We start from the raw sequence: 17,980 nt of genomic DNA, 5'->3' as shown, positions 1-17,980 counted from the left end.
TCTGAGCACCTGCTGAGAAAAAAAAGAGTGGTCAGTTACATTATGGCACAACCCTCATACCATTAGGTCAGTGTGAGACCTAACCCAACCTCCACAGTCCCCAGGGTGGTAAAAGGAAGCACCACTGGCATTTTGATCCCCTATCAGGCAGCTTACACAGCTCCTAGTACCACTGATGGTCTCCAGTGCTAAAGTTTTGGGTGAAATAATGCTACTTTTTTTTTTTTAAAAAAAAAGGAATACTGGAAGACTACTCATTTGTTCCCTTGTTCTATAAGAGTCAATATTATTTAACATTAAAGAATGGCACTAGTACGCTTTCTTCCAATTATGTTTGCTTACTTTTCCATAGTGAGCAAAATGTTAAGAGTAAACTAAGCCAAATAAGTTACAACTGTGTTTATGAATCACATTGATTTTTCTGGGTCTCATGTACTGGATAATGCTACAAACAGTAGGAATCTGAAAAGAGACATGATAATGCCTACTGAAAAAGTGAATTGGTGGCATTTTCTTGAAGAAATATAAGGAGCTCCAAAGTGTCCCTCTAATCCAAGTAAGGTAACAAAATCGACAGACACTAAGTTCTGTTAACATAGATAAATTGATTGCAGACTGCAATCCAAAATACTGAAATACCATGGAAAAGACTTTCTCCTTGAGGGACACTGCTCCTGGCCATAGGGAGGTATAGGTCTTTGTCTTCGTTTAGCCCACACCCAGGGCTAAACAAGAAGCAGCTGTTCTCTCACCCGATGTCCCTTCCCCGACCAAGAAGGGGAATTGGGAAAAGGAGGGAGACTCATGGGCTGAAATTTAAACAGATTTAATAAAATAAAGAAACCAATATCAATGGTAATACAAAACACACAAAATTATACTTAGCTACAGAGTGCTGGCAAGTCATCCCAGGGACAGCAATCATTGAGAAGGAGGAAAAAAAAAAAAAAGGGGGGGGGGGGGGGGGGGGGGGGGAGAGAAGAAGACCAAACAAAAATAACCCCACCCCTCCCCAGCAAACTTTCCCATTTATAGTGAACCTGACATTAATGATATAGAATACACCTGTGGGCCAGCCTGGGTCAACTGCCCTGGATTTAACTGTTAGTGGCCTTGTTCACCATGGCTGGCCGCAAACTGAAACAAAATCTAACAGAAACTTGATCCTATAAATTTTATCCCACGAAACCAGGACAGTCTTACATCTGAAATAAAAGAATAAAAGCTTTTAAGTAGGATTCCAGAATTCCATTAGACCTGAAATGGCCCAGAGCTCAGGGATGTAAAACATTTCTACCCCTCAAAATAGTGTGGGAAAAGACAATAGGAGTTGGTTCTTCATTTGCTTTCCCTCCAGCATGCAGAATACAGAGGAATACAGTTGATACACCCATGCTCATGAGGAGGTCAACTGTCTTCCTCCCTCTTCTCTGTTCATGGCCTGTGATATCATTATAAAGACAGAAGGGCTGGAGTTTAGTGCTGTGTTAAGTGTCACAAGAACCCATCAGCAAGGAATACATACTGGGTAAATCCACATTAATTGGGTAAATCCACATTAATTACCTCTTCCAAATCAAGAGCTCACTTCTGAAGCAGATCACCCAGTGATCTGCTCAAAGCAGATCTTTTACTTTGGTTCACATTACAAAGTCATCTTGGAGTAGACTGAGTGGATTCCTTTCAGATTAAACTCAATAGAAAAGTACACTTCTGGAGCACACTTAACATGTTCCATGCAGTAACAGACACTCAGTTCCTGGGACCAGATTAGGGCTAGCCTGAACCCTCAGGATGTGTACAGTGTTCTCAGAACCAACAGGGCCTCAGCATCAACTGTTCTGCTCTCCAGATCTCCTTCCATTGCACTGCACTACTCGCTGATGTGGGCACAGCCACCATATTCCTACAAACTCCAAGAGACTAAAGAAAAGGGTATCTTGTCACAAGAAAGTATGTTTTTGTGTTTCAACCTAAAAATCCTTCAAGGTGAAGGAGCCAAGGCCATGCAGGAAAGATAAGAAGCCAGCTTGGAGCCAATACAACTACCAGTGACTAGCGAAAGTTCAGTTTTCACTGTACGATTACTCGCACTGCTCAGGGAGCATTGTAAACATCCACATTAGAAACAGACAATCTTAATCATGGCAAGCGATAGCATCAGGTGTTGACATCTTTCAGACAATGCTGATGTATTTTTTTACTTGCTCAACACAAGGTGAGGTAGGTTTACTGATTTAAACAAAAAGAAAGAGGGGGTCCCTCATGCATTTTGCTAGATCAGCTTTATATTACCTCTCAGTACACAGGTAAGGGAAGAAAACTGATGCATCCATTCTGCGAGTTAAGAATAAGTTCAAATGAAATGATTTAGCTTGAAATTACTACACTGAGCAGAGACATCATAACTCTAACTAGAGGGTTATTCAAACATTTTAACATGGACATCTGAATATAGAAAGGCTAGTAATGACACTCGAGTAGAGAAAATAAATCACACCTCCAGTTAGAGCTGGTAATTAAAAAAAGATGGAGTATATTAGCCTTACGAAACAAAAATGCACAGCATTTTGACAATTCCAACCACTACTGACTTGAGACACATTAAAACTCATCTCCCCGCACATTTCCTGGGTACACATTCAGCAAAAGTTTGTTCCATGCAAGAATGGATCAACTTCATGCAAATAAACAGAGGAAGACTGAAACATGTGCATGGATGTATCAATATTTATCTTAACTCCCCATCTAGCATCAAACTTGCAGAACAGAATGTCTGCCTATCATCATTAGCTAAGTAGTCTTAAAATGTTAGCTTCTGCTTCTTCTGGGAAAGGAGGAAATGTGGGAAGAGGAAACTGCTCACACCTATGCCAGCTATGGGTATGCATACAGTCACAACCTGCCCGCTAGCAGTTCCTCCACAGAAGCTCCTCAGCCTCCCCTTTGCTGGGAACTGGGAAAGACAATCATCTTCCCATCTCAAACTTTTACCTATCCCTCTTGATTTCTCATCCCAATACTGGGGCCTCCCTGTTGAATTCAACAAAGAACCCATAAACTTAAATTTTACTCCCTTTGTTCTAGATACCATCTCTTACTCCTGTTTCTCATGCTCTTTGGGTGTTTTGATCTCTGTACAGTCTGGAAACCTCTTCTGTCAGGTGGAGGAGATTTTTTTCTTCTTAAAATATGAAGGGTGCTTATAGCAAAGCCCTTGAGTTTGGCAGAATCTGGCCCTTGAAACATAAATCTCTGTGTCTACTTCTCCTTCTAAGCCATTTCCACTAAAAAAACATTTTGGATGCTCTTAGTCTAGACAGCAGACAGTTCTCTCAGAATAATGTTGGATAGGCTTGTAAAGCAAACAAATAATTCTTAAGACTGATCCATTGCACATTCAGCATATCAAACCAAATTCCCATAGAAGTCCAGTACTCCATTAATGCTAATTTCAAGCCTTTCTAAGCTGAAAATAATGCAATGAGTTTGGAGGAATTGTTCCTACCTAATGGATCTTTAACCTGGGAAGGTAAAATTCCTTCAGTTTATCACAACCCAATAGACTATAAGAGCTCTGAGCGTGAAGAATCTACATTTTAATAAACCTCAGGTCATGTATGTGTCCAATCTGGTGAGAACTATGATTTTAAAAACTTTATGTATCTACATGATAGGTTGCAACAGCCCAGCTGATGAATACATAAGTATCTAATGATCAAAAGATCTTTCACAAGCAATAGTGAATCATTAAGTAAATATGTAGTACTTTTCAGCTAGTTATTATTTGGACTTTGTTCTGGAAGAACATTTTTAAAGCTATTTTTTAAAGAAATAACTGCAAGTGACACCAAAATCTGAATGTTCAGCCACAGTCTTTAGAGAAATACCACCGACAAACTAACAGTAGCTTCAGTTGAAACTAGCTTAATGAAAGAGCAAGAATCTTAGGGATCAAGTCAAACATTATATCAGTGGTTAGCCAATTTAGGATTTTATTTTTTTTTTATAAAGAGTAGTTTGGGGATGGTGGGGGAAGTTATGTCCACCTGGCCCAGATGCTCAGGAAGTATTAACAGTCACAGCTCAACTGAACCCAACAAAACTACAAAACTTTAATCTGACTGATGTCATACCTTTTCCTTCTTTTATTTTTTTTTTTTTTTCAAATGGTGAAGCAATATGGAAGAGTACCAGAAACTGTAATTCTGGACAAAGCTTTTGCTCACCACTGTGTCCAGCTAACACTAGTAGAACTAGAAGGTGCCATACACTAGAAAGATCTTCAGGAAATACATTAGTGGTTTTCAGTCCAGCTTTCAGGACATCGGATCATCTTACAAAATCCATCATTACCATTTGACAGGACTCAGTTTAATAGGTGGCAATTTCAAAGAGCAACCAGGGACTGGACTGACAAAAAAACCCAACAACTCAACTTTAAGAAAATAACTATATATATTATTGTCTATAAAACTACGGACATCTTTATAGGATAGCAAAGCCGTAACAGTGGATGGAATGGACCACCTCAGCCAGCCTAAGTCAGGAAAATTCCAGCTTGCTTGCTCTATATTTGTAACATGTTTGGCAACGACATTCAACGATGAGTTTTGGGGAAAGCTTATTCTGCCACTGTGTATGGCAAAACATCAGCTACTATTGCCTTCAATTTATTACTCGCTGTTTGCACTACCTTATGGTCTGGGGGTCCTGGAATAGAATCTCATTAAGCCAAGCACTAAATGCACACAGGACAAACACAGACCCAGATCCAAAGAGCTTACAGTTCAGCACCTTTAGGAGAATGACTTCAATTAAGAAAATGCAAGAGGAAAAAAAGAGAAAATAACCAACTATAGCCAAAATTTTTCAATCAAGAGGCCTGAAATCCAGAGCTTAAGTACAGATTTAGTCTCACAAATGAAAATGATACATCTAAAGGTGGCAGAAATATGGGTTCATACTGAAGGCCTCATAAGCTCTCTGACTTAAAAACTCACAAATGGAAGCAAAATCAGACTCACAGCCAAGAATACAGACTGACGCTCAAACTCTATTCTTAAAACAGGTCTTTGGCCTTTCCTCCACCTACCTAAGGCATATATTAAGGCTAAGTGTTGGCCCAGATTTCAACCTAAGTTCCATCATTTTTATGAATTTACACACAAGTCTCAGCATCACTGCACAGGAGCTGCTGATAACTTCCCTCTTTAATCATCAGTGCTAGTCCTCTGTGTGTGTATGTTTACACATACACGTTGCGGCGGGGGGAAGGGATGAAACTCCAATGTCAAAAAAATCAGCTGAAAGCTGCACTCCCACACTGAGTTTGGCATATGAAAATCATAGGCTTTTCACAACCCTCAGTTATATTATTCATGCAGAATGCACTCAGCTTTCTATTGTTCCTGCTCTCATTGTTTATAAATGAGTCTTTGCTTCATCTGGGGATGGAAGTTCCTTTAACTTTCCCCCTAGTAGAAGTACTTCCGTAATGAGGTGCAGTGCTAGCACTCAGAGGGTTAAAGAAGTTTCTGGAAATGTTCGTGCTTCTGGAAAAAACAATATTGTCTTTCTTTATTGAAGGAAAAACGAACAACTGGAGCTGTTTGATTTGTTTTGGCCAACCTGATACACAGGTTCCTAATTGCTCCCTAAATGTTTCAGAAAATAATTAAGTTCTTCATTTTGTTCTCTGTTGCCGCAACATTTGCAAAGGAAATTTCTAAATATGTTAAGACTCTTGCTTTTACACCTCGCTTAAATATTCCAAGCACTATCACATTAAAAAAATGACCCTGAGACATGGTCTTCAAATGTTGTGCATGGCGTAAATACTATTTCTCATGATAGGACAAGAATTGTACCAGAAACTGCCACTCCCTTCTGTTATGGCCAATACAGCTGCAGAAAAACATATAACCCTTTGTCTAACAATATTGTGAATTTCATGATTTAGCTTGTTCGACAGTTCAGGCTGTCATCATTAATCCTGGTGGTTGTGCAAGATTCTGATGCATTCCCCCAGCTTAGAGTTTTTTCAATCCAATTTAAGTTAATAAACAGTGGCCTGAATTGCGAAAGAAAAAAGTAAGTTAATCACATGGCAATTTAATCGCTTTTGGCTTCAGAGAACATCCTTTTGTTTTGGGTCTAATATCACATTGTTTTAAAGGTAGGTGGGACTGGATCTTTTAGTCCTCCATTTGTGGTATACTTTCTGTTTTTAAAGTTCAAAGGACTTCTTTTGTGCTCCTACTAAGGCTGAGATACTGCAGATCCAAAGGAGACAACAGGCAGAGTGTCACCTGACATACTGAAAACAGAAAACTGGAGTAAAATTCATCCATCCATCCATCCATATTTTGGAGTGAAAAGAGACATGTTTTGAACTAAGGACTCAAGAAATGTAACAGTTTGCTGGTTAATGGAAATATATTTACAGTTTACTCATGTTAAGCAAAGAAACAATTCAATCTCTTTCAAAAACCATCTCTGTCTACTTGCAAATATCAATGGACTTTATGAAACGGATAGGTTTTGCGTTTTTAATATCAACCCCTAACATATTAGCTCTTAACAGAAGTTTAATGAAACCATCCCCAAGAGAAGTATCTCTAGCCAACAATCTCCATCTTCTGTGAGTTGTCCTAACACTCTGGACTGCCTTCATCCGCCCTCTCCTCTTCTCACCTGCTTTTCTCCCTCTGGCCGGACTCTGATTTTTATCAGACCAGTGCAAACTCTGGGTAACTCCAGCGAACTCCAGGGAAATATATCTCTGGATTTACACCTGCCTAACCAGCAGAAAATGTAAATTGAGCTGAATAGTATTTAGTTTGCTCATAAAAGGCATTTTTTCCCTTCAATTTATGCAAAAAAAAAATAATGAAGTCTAGATTCCATTGCTCATACTCATCTTCAGTAGTACCGCATTCCTCAACAGACTCTATTAAAAAAAGCTACTCACAGACTTTTTCACTGAAAACTTAGAAGCAGAACTTGGTCTGCAATTAGTAATGGAGAGAACAAAAAGTATTGCTTTCAACAAAGATAAGCACTATAGGTCATTTTTTAGGAGTGGCAGTAGTGCAGTATTTCAATTGGTTTTAAAACAACGGGGTTTTTTTTATATATTGGCAGTTTAAGTGTCAGGTTTTGTCTAAGAAGAAAGAAAAAAGATTGTGAATGTTCATGTCACTGCTATATTCCAATTAGTTTTAGAGGAGTGAAAGACGATAGACTGAAACAACCCCATGTAACAGTGGAGAGTAAATAACCTACAAATCTGAAAACTCATCCGCGTGTGCAACGAGGACGAGCGCTGAGTGGAACACACAGAAGGGAAAAAGTGCATCACAAGAAGCTTGGGCTGTTTTTAATTTAAATCCATGCCTATTCAAAACAGTCATATCTGAATTTCTAAGAGCAAGCAAAATCACTATGCATTTACCATACTAAATGCCTTTTTCATCAACTAACAAAACAGAACAGATACAAATGAACCAATCAGGGATTTCGAGTGAGCTATCAGTGTTAGAAAAGCTACTCTGCACATTCCAGTTGAGTCACCACAGAGAAGTAGGAAAAAAAAAGAGAGGAAAAAAAAAGGGGGGAAATAAATTACTGTGTGCAACTCCATCTGCAAACTGCTTCTCCCGCACTGGTATGTAATAAAATGTGTTGCTAAGATACAAGCTGCTAAAGAAGTTCATTAAAGGACACTTTAAACAAAGCTGCCAGACTCTTTTCCCTTTAAAGACTGCTTATTTGGTTCTGTCCCTTGTGTTTATAATTAGATCCTCTATATGAGAGATTGTGCTCCATTCAAGCCCACTCAGCAAAGAATGTTAATAAAATAACGTAAATAAGGCACTGGCTTAGGTTGTATATATTTATGGGCTACGGAGCTGTTGACAGAAATATATCTGGATTCCACTTGTATTTTTAAATGCAAAATAAAGCTTTTCCAAGTAGCTTCTCCCCAAGCTGGAGAGCAGAAATGTCAGCTGCTGCACCCAGCACTCTAACCTAACTTTTAGAAAATATTTTCAGGCAAAGAAAACTGGCCTTTTGCCTAAAGTTTGGAGTTTCTGAGATGCCTCTCATGTAAGTTTTATATGCAAGCCTTTGTTATCTACACTGAAATAAAGGCCAAGACTGTTTATGTCTTTCACCTGGCAATCTTTATCTTTTTCCATCTGTATGAGAGTTCCTAGATGTATGTTAACGATTTGCAGAATTTCCTTGATCTTAATATATTGATGACATAAGTAAGTCTATTTTGTCACATTTTATTGCCAGGAAAGATATGTTATCAAAGAGGTCTTTATCTGACCTTATATAAAATACTTTTAGTCTCCGTAGTAACATTCTCATGGTAGGTGTATTTTGGCTTTTGTTTTGGTCGAAGGGAAAAGAATTAGTGAGGCGTACTTTGCGTTCACTCATTGTGGTGAAATTACATCCAAAGAAATAATTTCAGCATTTATCTGTTCGGCACTTAATAACACATGAGATGCATAAATCACAGATGAGAGTTAGTATCAGTGATCATATAGGAAATGTTACTTGTCACTTTGTAACCTGCATCTCTCATTAAATTCTGTATCACAGTCCCCAGTATGTATATATTTTTAATTACATTTTCAGGCTCATTTACATGCGCATATTGGCTTTCTGCCTGAATGATATCAAAGAGAAAGACCTTATGCTCACACCCAACCACACACACACAAGCACATTTATACACAGAGACGCTCAGGTCTGTACATTTCTGAGAATGGAAGCTTCTCTCATCTTTCTCATTCTTAGAAAAGCTTCGGTTCACCAATAAATCTTTAGGCAATCTTAGCTGATTCAAAGAGCTTTAGAAAAATGGAAAATTACAGAAAATGCAGGTTAATCTCTGCTGCATGTCAAAAGTATCAACGATTCTCACTTGACTCATCTTAATCAAAATGTAATATACATTTTCACTTTCTGGAACCTTGTAAGATTTGTCATCAATAGCTGAGTTTGTGCAGAGAGGCTATTCCGTTCGTTCTCTCTGGATAAGAGGTAAGCTACATCACAAAGTACCAACATGATCAAGTTAAATCAATATGGAAAGAAAAAAAAATTACCTATACACTACATAGATTTAACTTCTGTTTCAAGACCAATTGTATGCTTCTCTTGACTAAATGCAAGCAATCAGACAAACTTTCAGGTGAACACACTGTTCTTGCCACAGCCTCAATGCCCAGGCTCTTAGGACTAAACTCCAACTCTGAAAATAAGATTGCCTCTCAAAAACTCAAATTAACACCACTCATCATACCTACAGAGTTCCCAGATACTTATTGTTTTGATTTTACTGCAGCCACGTTTAGGGCCAGTTCTCTCGTTTACTGTTATTCAGTCAAAAGGGTCATTTTTGTAGTTTAAACTTCGGCATATATTTAACTCCTCCATGGGTTAAAAAAAGAAAATACATGCTCCTATTTTTCCACTGTCTCTGTATATTAACCAGAAGGGTCTGCCTGTACACGTGCAAAAAAGCTCTGTGGTACATATTAGATTTCAATAGATGCTTACTATTGGCAGTTGCAGGTTGTAGCTAGAACTAAGCCACATCAGCAATTTCATATGACACTCTGGAAATTGCTACTACATAACAATAAGGAGCTGATTCAAAAAAAGAGAGAGAGGTGGGGAGAAAGCATGTTTAAGGAAGTACATTTTGGCTTAAGAAGAACATTTCCAAATGAAAAAGTAGTACCACCTTAAGTTAAAAAAAAAAAATATATATACACATACATTTCTATACATGCATATAAGGGAAGCGTGTTTAAGGTGATCGAACGACGAGGATTGGATAGACCAAATATGAGCCTGTTAGGTTGAAATAACTGTCTACTTTAATGGCAGAAAGACAAATTTGCATTTCAATTAGTCCGTTTCTTTTTTTGTTCTTCTTTGTTCTTATCTTAAACTTGCAGCCCATTTTTATACTTCCCTTACCTCCAACTACTCTGCGCGTACAAATTGCCCTCTTTGACATCGTGGCCACAAATACACCATTTACCACGGCCTTGTCTTATTGATTTGCAAACTTCTACCCTTTAACTCTATCGATTAGAAATTGTGTTGATGCTTCAGAATTTGTTTTGGGGGGTGGAGGGGAGAGGGAGGTATCATTTTATAATCAAGTACAAAAATACTGCACATTTTATCTTTGATCACAAAGATAAAGGCATAGAGGGAAAAGTTAAAAGTAACTCTGTACTAACGTGCCTTTATACGCCTTCATGCTTTCAACTTGAAAATCAAATTTGGAATGAGATGAAAAGGGATTTTTCTCTACTTGAACATACCAGAAGTGTTTAGAGTGATGCAGTATCCCATTGGAAATGTGATTTAAAATCACCATTCAAAACCCCTTCTCTTGCATCATGCTATGGAAAGGAGACATTTAGGGACATATTCCCCTTTTCTTCCACAAGCAGAATGAGACCGTGAACGAGATCCTGAAACAAGGTGAACTGGTATAAACATCTGACATGATACACTGTTCTGGATGAGCTGCACACATGGCATGAAGCAGTGGAGAATTTGTTCCATTAAACCAGAGCTCTAGACAAAGACTCCTGCAGAAACACCGCTTTTAACTGTCCGAGCATCTACTAAAAAATTAAAATAAATTCTGACTCCAAGACATAGAGTTCCTACACAGAACTAAAGTTTCTTTGAAAGGGTTTCCCTACCAAAGTATCGTGTACATCTAAATAAATACCTGTTTGCTGCAAGTACAAATTAGATATTTTACAATGTGTAACAGGTAGCAAGTACCGTTAGTGTAAAACAGAAGTGAAATAAAAAGGTATTGTTGGCATAATTCCTTTTTCTGAATAGACAAAGGCATTGTAAGGAAAAAATTGCTAAATCACAGGGATAATCATCATAGCCAGCTCCTCTAATGAGGCATCATGGGATTACTGGAGTTATTATAAGAGTCATCTTATTGAAGAAATTCAAAGTTAATTGAAATCAATTGTACTGTTCTGACAGCAGGTGTTTTAAGTGGCTAAAATATCAAAGTGAACTCTTTAAAATGGTTAGAATGAATGTAACGTTCACTTTTCAACTCTTAGCCCTGCCAAGTGATATACTGCACAAGTACAGAAAAGTGTACGGTCAAAGAAAAATGCTGGAATGAAACAGCATTTCACGTGCCAGTCAAGCAGCTACCAAACAAAAGGTGGTTCTAACCCCCTCCAGTACACATTTTCATTACGGATGTGCAATCTCCATGAATCTTATAAGGGCAACCTAATGGAGGGCAGAAAGCCACAAGTATACATATTCCCATTGTGTTTCACCTCTATGAATATGTCCTTTATTACCCTTTTTTCCCAATATAAACAGGGAATCTCAATGTGGTACTACTGAAAGCACAGACAGAATGCTAGGATTGCCATTATGCAAACTATATTCCCAAGTTTCTCCTCCAAGGAGCCAAAGGTAAATTCTTCCCTAGTTTTGTCACTTTTTCTACAGATGGCAAAGCAACCAATAAATTACTAGCTGATTCTAGGGGGGGGGGGGGGGAAAAAAAGGAACTGAGGCTTTCTAAATTACAATCCAGAACTAATCTTTACTTTGATCCAGCAAGTTCATTTGATTCTGCAGTTGTTCAGGTTTCCCAGCAAAGTCACCTCAATGTGAGGAAGAACTGCAAAGTCAAGCCCATATTTAATACCCATTGTCTTTGTGTTTAAAGACTAAACGCAGTGATTGAAAAGTTTAACACTTCAACTGTGAGCCCATCACCCTGTCTCTCTTTACTTCAGTGAGCGCTCACTAAGGTCCTTCAAACCAAATTCTGCTGGAATGAACATACATAGATGCAATTCTTGCCACGACAAACGGACTGCTGTGTGTACCTTGGAACAGAGTTTGACATTAGGTTCCACTTGATTTGGAAATGCCTTTCAGGTTTTTCTTCAGTTTTCACTGAAACTTCTAACTCTTCTTCTACTTCAAGAATTTTGAAAGTACCCAGACATATGAAATACTGAGCTTTGGCAAATGTCAATAATTTCCCCTCTAACATGTGTAAACAATGCTGCCATTTCCAGGCACAGCACAGCATGGATTTCGACAAACCAAAAAAAACCCACTTCCTCCTTTTCCCCAAAACAAAGATACAACATCACTAAAACCACACATCTTGAGCTATATCGTTTCCAACAACTTGCATAAGAACTGTACTTAAATTTCAAGAAGTCTAACGCTTTCCACAAACAGGCTTTGCCAGTGATCACCACAGGCAAAATACAGTCAGTGATTTAATTTCAGATATACTACCCAAAAATACAAACCAGCAATAACACAGGCTGGGAGAGTCTGCCTGAAACTAATGTTAGTTTTCTGCATAGATAGTAAATTATGGTAAAGAACTGAGGCAGTGCACAAGTGAATGGCATATACCTAATGTCTTTCAGAAAGACATATTTTTATTACTGTGCTCCAGGACAGGCTGTCTGAATTCAGAGTTCATTGCAGTTGAAAATATAGTAGCCCACACATGCCCATTGTTAATTTTTAAGACCTGGTTTAACCACCTAATACTTATGTCAGTAACAAGTAACTTCTGACTGGAGGCTAAATGTTTGCTTATTTGTTTATCTTGATCTATTAATTAATAAGAGCTAACTTGCTAAAATTAAAAGACCCTTAATGACTCTTTAAGGACATAAAGAAAGCAAGAAACACATGCAGCAGAGCACCTCCGGTGTGCTCTTAAGGCCAATGCTGGCTCTTATGATAGCTCTTTTATTTACATATAAATGCTTGTTGCTTGACAATTTAGATAAAAACGTTACCGCTGCTCTGCATGTGCTGTAGATTGAAGGTGTAAAACCACTGGACCAACTAATGGAGTCTTCACACATCATATCTTGTTAAAGAAGAGGTAACCCACTCTCAAATGCCATTACAATTCATCAAAACTACAGTAAATGAAAGATACACTTCTAAGAAAAGTCTAACTTTTGTCTTTCTGAGTGGGATGCCAAATCAAGTATTGATTGAAGCTGCACCATTTCAGTAATGAAAATGATGGCTCTCCAGTACTTATTTGAAAACACTAAGAAAATATTAACACTACATTTAATTCCATATTTCTTGAAACCACCAACAGGAAAGAAACATCGATGACTGGCCAGGGATCCTTAATTAGGTCGCAACTTAAAATCCAACTGTGCATAAAAGTCTACTTTATACATTTACCTCATTCATCAAAAGTTGAGTTTGTCATTCAGTTCATCTTTATTTGTAACTTTCAAAAAAAGGAAATAATGCCACAAATGACAATGGCTACAATGGAAAACTGATGAATAGGGGTACTGAAAGATAACACTCACTCCTGCTATATTTCTAACAGATGCGGATGATGTGATCATTCACTCATTTTACTATCTGTTTCATCATCCACATGTGCAGTTTAATTGAAATGCAATTTTAGCATCTTTTGTATTCAATGCATGCACAATCAAAGGTACACATTATTGAATTATGAATTAGTTGTGCCTAAACAAATCTTCGGGGGGGCAAGGAGGGAAGGAATGTAAACACATATGTAAAAATAACCTCCCTACTTACACTGCCTACTTAAGTTTACGTCAGTGTTTTGGTATAGCCACAAAAGTGAGAGCTTGAAACCACTAAACTGCTCCAGCATTAGCCTATCTATTGTCTCAGTAGCCTTCAGTGCACCTTCTTCATGCCCTCAAGGACGGATAGTTCATTTATAAGCCATTACCTAAGGAGCAACTACTAATTATAGCAAGTCTGCAAAGTTACACGATGGTTTTGTGACTTGGTCAAAGGCTAAGACCTCCAAACTCATTTCACTTGTGACCCAAGAAAGACTTCAGTTTAGACCTCCAGAGGTGGCAGCCTGGAGCAAGAGGACACCACATCACCAGCGAGTCTCTTATTTATAAGCTCTTGTTGCACAGCATGTTGAAATCAGTAAAAGAAAACTAGGGTTTTGCCTGAAAATAGTAGGTTTCCTGCTAGGCCAGATTTGCTGTTTACAGAATTTTAGTATTTTATGTTTAATTACTTCATAGTTTATAGATTTATTTATAAGATTATGAGAAGGGCAAGTCATAAATATATGACGGTTGTTTACTAGTTAGTTTGGATTATACATAAATATGTTGCACAAGCTTAGCAAAAACCTTTTTCACCGAGCTGAATCAGAACATTCAAACTGTATTTTCAAGTGTGTCTCTCTGCCTTATCTAAATTCCAACATGACACATAATAAATAGCTTCTCATTTACTATCATCATAAAAATTTAAACAGCCTTGAAATAGTTGCTACAATACAGGGGAAAATGATCAAATGTATGTTCTAAATACCCACTTAGAACAGTAAAACTATTTCCATATTGAAGAAAGAACACATAAAGATGCATTGTTGCAGTAAAGGCTGTTACCTTGTTTTTAAAAAAAAAATCTTCTACTCAGTATAGTAGTATTAGAGTCAACAACTTGCTGTTTTACACTGAAAAAAAAAGGACTAACAGCCCTTAGCTATCACGTAGTGTCAGATTTGCTTTAAAAAAGAAAGTATCTGATTTGATTCTATACAGTGATTAAACATCTTTGTGCTCTGCTGAGTAGGGTATTCTGTCCCCTCCCCCCTCCAAAAATGGCATCAAAGCAATCAAAATGGTAATGTTCAGCATGAATGGGGCCCCATCCCCCACCTTCAAACTCTGCAGACTTTTCTCCATGTTAGAAGAAACCAACTCCCCTTCCTCACAAAATGGAAGCTTCCACTACCAAACTGAGAGTGCTGACAAATTCTGATTACAATAAACTGGGAGGAAAAGGGTTGGCCGATAATCACCATCACCTATGGGCACAGGTTATATATGCACGGATCACTTTTCAACTTTAACCGCAACTCCAGCAAAACAAACAAACAAATAAAAAAAAAAAGAGAGGAAAAGGGAGGTGGGCTCGCACCCGTGCCCCCTTCCCCTCTCCCCGGAGGTCCCCCCGCCGGGAGGGAGGCGGTGGCTGCGGAGCCGGCAGCCCGGCGCCCCGCGGGCGCTGTCCCCGGCCCCAGTGCTGAAAGGGACGCTGCATTCCGCAGGAACCGGGCTGGCTCCCGCCGCCGGTGGGGCCGGCAGTGCAGGGACGGCAGCCCAGGGACGGCGAGGGGAGCTCAGCACGAGCCCGCGCTGAGGGGGGCTCAGCGCAGCACCTCGCCGGTCCCACGGGGAGGTGGGGGGGGGGGCATGAGGACCAGGGGGAGCAGAGAAGGAAAGTTCACCCCTGGGGAGGGGGTGGCTTTGTCAACTGCCCTTCCTGCACGGGGAGTCCTGAAAGTGGGGTGAGAGGGGCCCGGGGAGTGCGGATAGTTGCGTGAGTGAGTGCGGGTGTGCGGGCCCGAGTGCGCGCCCGGCGGCGGCGCGGCCGCTGTCCGCGGTGCTGAACGCCCGCCGCCCCCCGCCGCGCCCGGCAACTTTCCTCCCGGGGAGAGGGGGGAGCGGGTCACGGGCGGAGCAGCGGGCCCGGGGGTCACTGGGCACAAAAAGAGAGAAGAGAAAGTTTGGGAAGGGCAGGGGCGAGAGGGAGGGGGAGGGAGGGAGGGAGGAAGGTTTCTGGTTTGTTTTGTTCCCCTCCTCCAGTTTGGTTTGTTTGGTTTTTTTTCCCTCCGGCAGCTGAAACAGGTTAATCTGTTTTTATTCGTATTTTTGGAAGGGGTAAAAAAGTGAAAGTGCCTAAGTGAACTCGAATCAAAAGCTAACACGTCAGATCAGACCAAGGGAAGAGAAAGACAAGTGCGGAGGGGGGAAAAAAAAAAGAAAAGAAAAGAAAAAGAAAAGAAATAAAGTGATCAATAAAAATCAGTTTTGTAATCAAACCCAGAAATGGCTCCGAACTGGGCTCTAGCCTCCTCCCTCCCAACTCCTACTCTGCACATTACACGGAAGTGCACAAAGTAGCCCAAGACGGGAGAATTTTCCATATTCCTAAAACATGTCGACCAACTCAAAATGGACGCCTCATTTTTTTTTTTTTACGTTTTAACTACTGCTTATCTTTTTACTACTAGTACTAAAATCATTCTTTCCCCCAGCAAGACATCCAAGAATCCAACCTCATTTTGAAAACATGCATTTTCTTACTTTACGCTTAGGAAAATGGACGTTATATTCTCTGCTGTCGGCATTTTTCAGCTAACGCAGACACTTTTCAGATGTTTAGAAAGTGCATTGTAAAAACAAGAAGAAAAACCAAACACAACTGAATCGATCCGTTCCTTACTTGTTTCTCATTAAGAGCTGCTATTCTTGATTGCCTTTCATGGATTTGTTTCTTAAGATCCCCGTTCTGCAAAAACGGCAATAAGATGCATATTAAAGGCAAAGTGTAAACTAACCCCTGTAACGAATAAACTTGCGATCTAGAAATTGTTCAAAGGCAAAACCGTTCCACCGAAGCCGTACGAAAGCATGCACACACAAAACACCCTCCTTAGTAAGAAAGCTCAGTGCAGACTACAAAATGAGATCTCTTACTGATAAAGTTTCTCATCCTGCTGTCCCAGCACAACTGCGCTTATTACAGCAGGGATAAAATACTGAAGAAGAGGAAAAAAAAAAGATCTGCATTTACCTGTGGATCTTGCTTCATCTGTGCAACTAGTTTCTATAAAAAAAAAAAATCACCCCCAAAAAAGGAGGAATTAGAAACTGTTTCAAGTTTAATGGATTTTTTTAAATGTATGTATGTGTGTGGACGGGGGAGGGAGGGGGGTAAGGAACAAAGAGGCAAGTAAACACTGCGAGTCAGTTTCAAGCAAAGCTCATAAATATTCAAGTCTCGTCCTAATCTCTCCAACACACACACACACACGCACCCGCACACACTCACTCACACTCACGCACACTCAACACAAGCACCGACCGCAACGTTAACTCCGCATCCCCACAGCACACACACACCACGCCACACACCACACACACACTCACACAAAAACTCAGCCAAACAAGCCGCAAAACTACTTTGGCGAAGTGCTCGCCATTGCCGCGGGGGGCCGGGGGAGCTCCGGGGGGGGCCCCCGCCGCGGCCCCGGCCTCCCCCGCCGCCCCGGCCCCGCTCCCCCCGCCCCGCTCCCCTGATCGATAGACCCTGCGACAAGAAGCAAAGGCTACTTGATAAGCATGCAACACTGTCTCCCTTCCGATCCTCCTCTCCCTCTAAAAAGCACCGGGGCTAGAAAAGCATTTTTTATTTCCTTATTATTTTATTTTTTTTTTTACCTGATGACATTGGATTTCCACTTTTAACGCCTCTTGCAAGCTGTGTAGCTCCATCCCTGCAACTTGCCAGGCACTTTCCTGCCACTTTCAGATCCGAATGAAGTTTTTTTTTGTTTGTTTGTTTGGTTTGGTTTTTGGTTTGGTTTTGTTTGGCTTGCTTTTTTTTTTTTTGTTCTCTTCCCTTTCTTTTCTCTTTCTTTTCTTTTTTTTTTTTTTTTTGGCTTTTTTTTTTTTCTCTCTCGCTTTTTGCAACCGACCCGCCAGCCAGCCAGGCAGCCACCCCTCCCTCCACGGAAAAAAAAAAAAAAAAACAAAAAAAAAGGAAAAAAAAAATAATTAAAAAAAAAGAGTAAGAATGAAAGGCCAGGAAAATTTAAAAAAAAAATAAAAAAGGAAAAAGGAACGGCAGTAACAATAATATTTAAAAAAAGCGACAACAACAATCGAAAGAAACAACTACTCAGTCTGCAAAGCAAGTTCTTTGCCTCTTTGCTGGGGACACAGACTCATCACTCACTTTCCGCCAAAGTGGGGGGGCCCCTCCCCCGCCGCCCCCGCCCGCGCGCCCCCCGCGCCCCCCCCCCTCCCCCACCGCCCCCGCTCCGCCCCGCAGCCGTTCCGCCGCCTCCCGCCCCCTCCCGCCG

General features: G+C 40.1%; 1 protein-coding gene across 3 annotated transcripts in view; it reads right to left on the bottom strand.

The window, feature by feature from the left end:
* Window positions 1-17,390, bottom strand: part of PHF21B (PHD finger protein 21B) — a 174,470-nt gene extending 157,080 nt beyond the window's left edge. For 2 of the 3 annotated variants that reach the window (XM_068401975.1, XM_068401976.1), the window contains exons 1-3: window positions 17,337-17,390; window positions 16,690-16,722; window positions 16,339-16,404 (exon numbers count right to left, since the gene is read on the bottom strand). In XM_068401975.1, the coding sequence (XP_068258076.1) occupies window positions 16,339-16,404; window positions 16,690-16,722; window positions 17,337-17,390 (153 nt within the window). The remainder of the gene's footprint in view (window positions 1-16,338; window positions 16,405-16,689; window positions 16,723-17,336) is intronic. The other variant, XM_068401977.1, reaches the window with a different exon arrangement.
* Between the last annotated feature and the right edge of the window lie 590 nt (window positions 17,391-17,980).

This window comes from Nyctibius grandis, chromosome 5 (assembly GCF_013368605.1).
Source record: "Nyctibius grandis isolate bNycGra1 chromosome 5, bNycGra1.pri, whole genome shotgun sequence".
Classification (NCBI taxonomy): Eukaryota; Metazoa; Chordata; class Aves; order Nyctibiiformes; family Nyctibiidae; genus Nyctibius; species Nyctibius grandis.
This window is presented reverse-complemented; position numbering and strand designations above follow the sequence as displayed.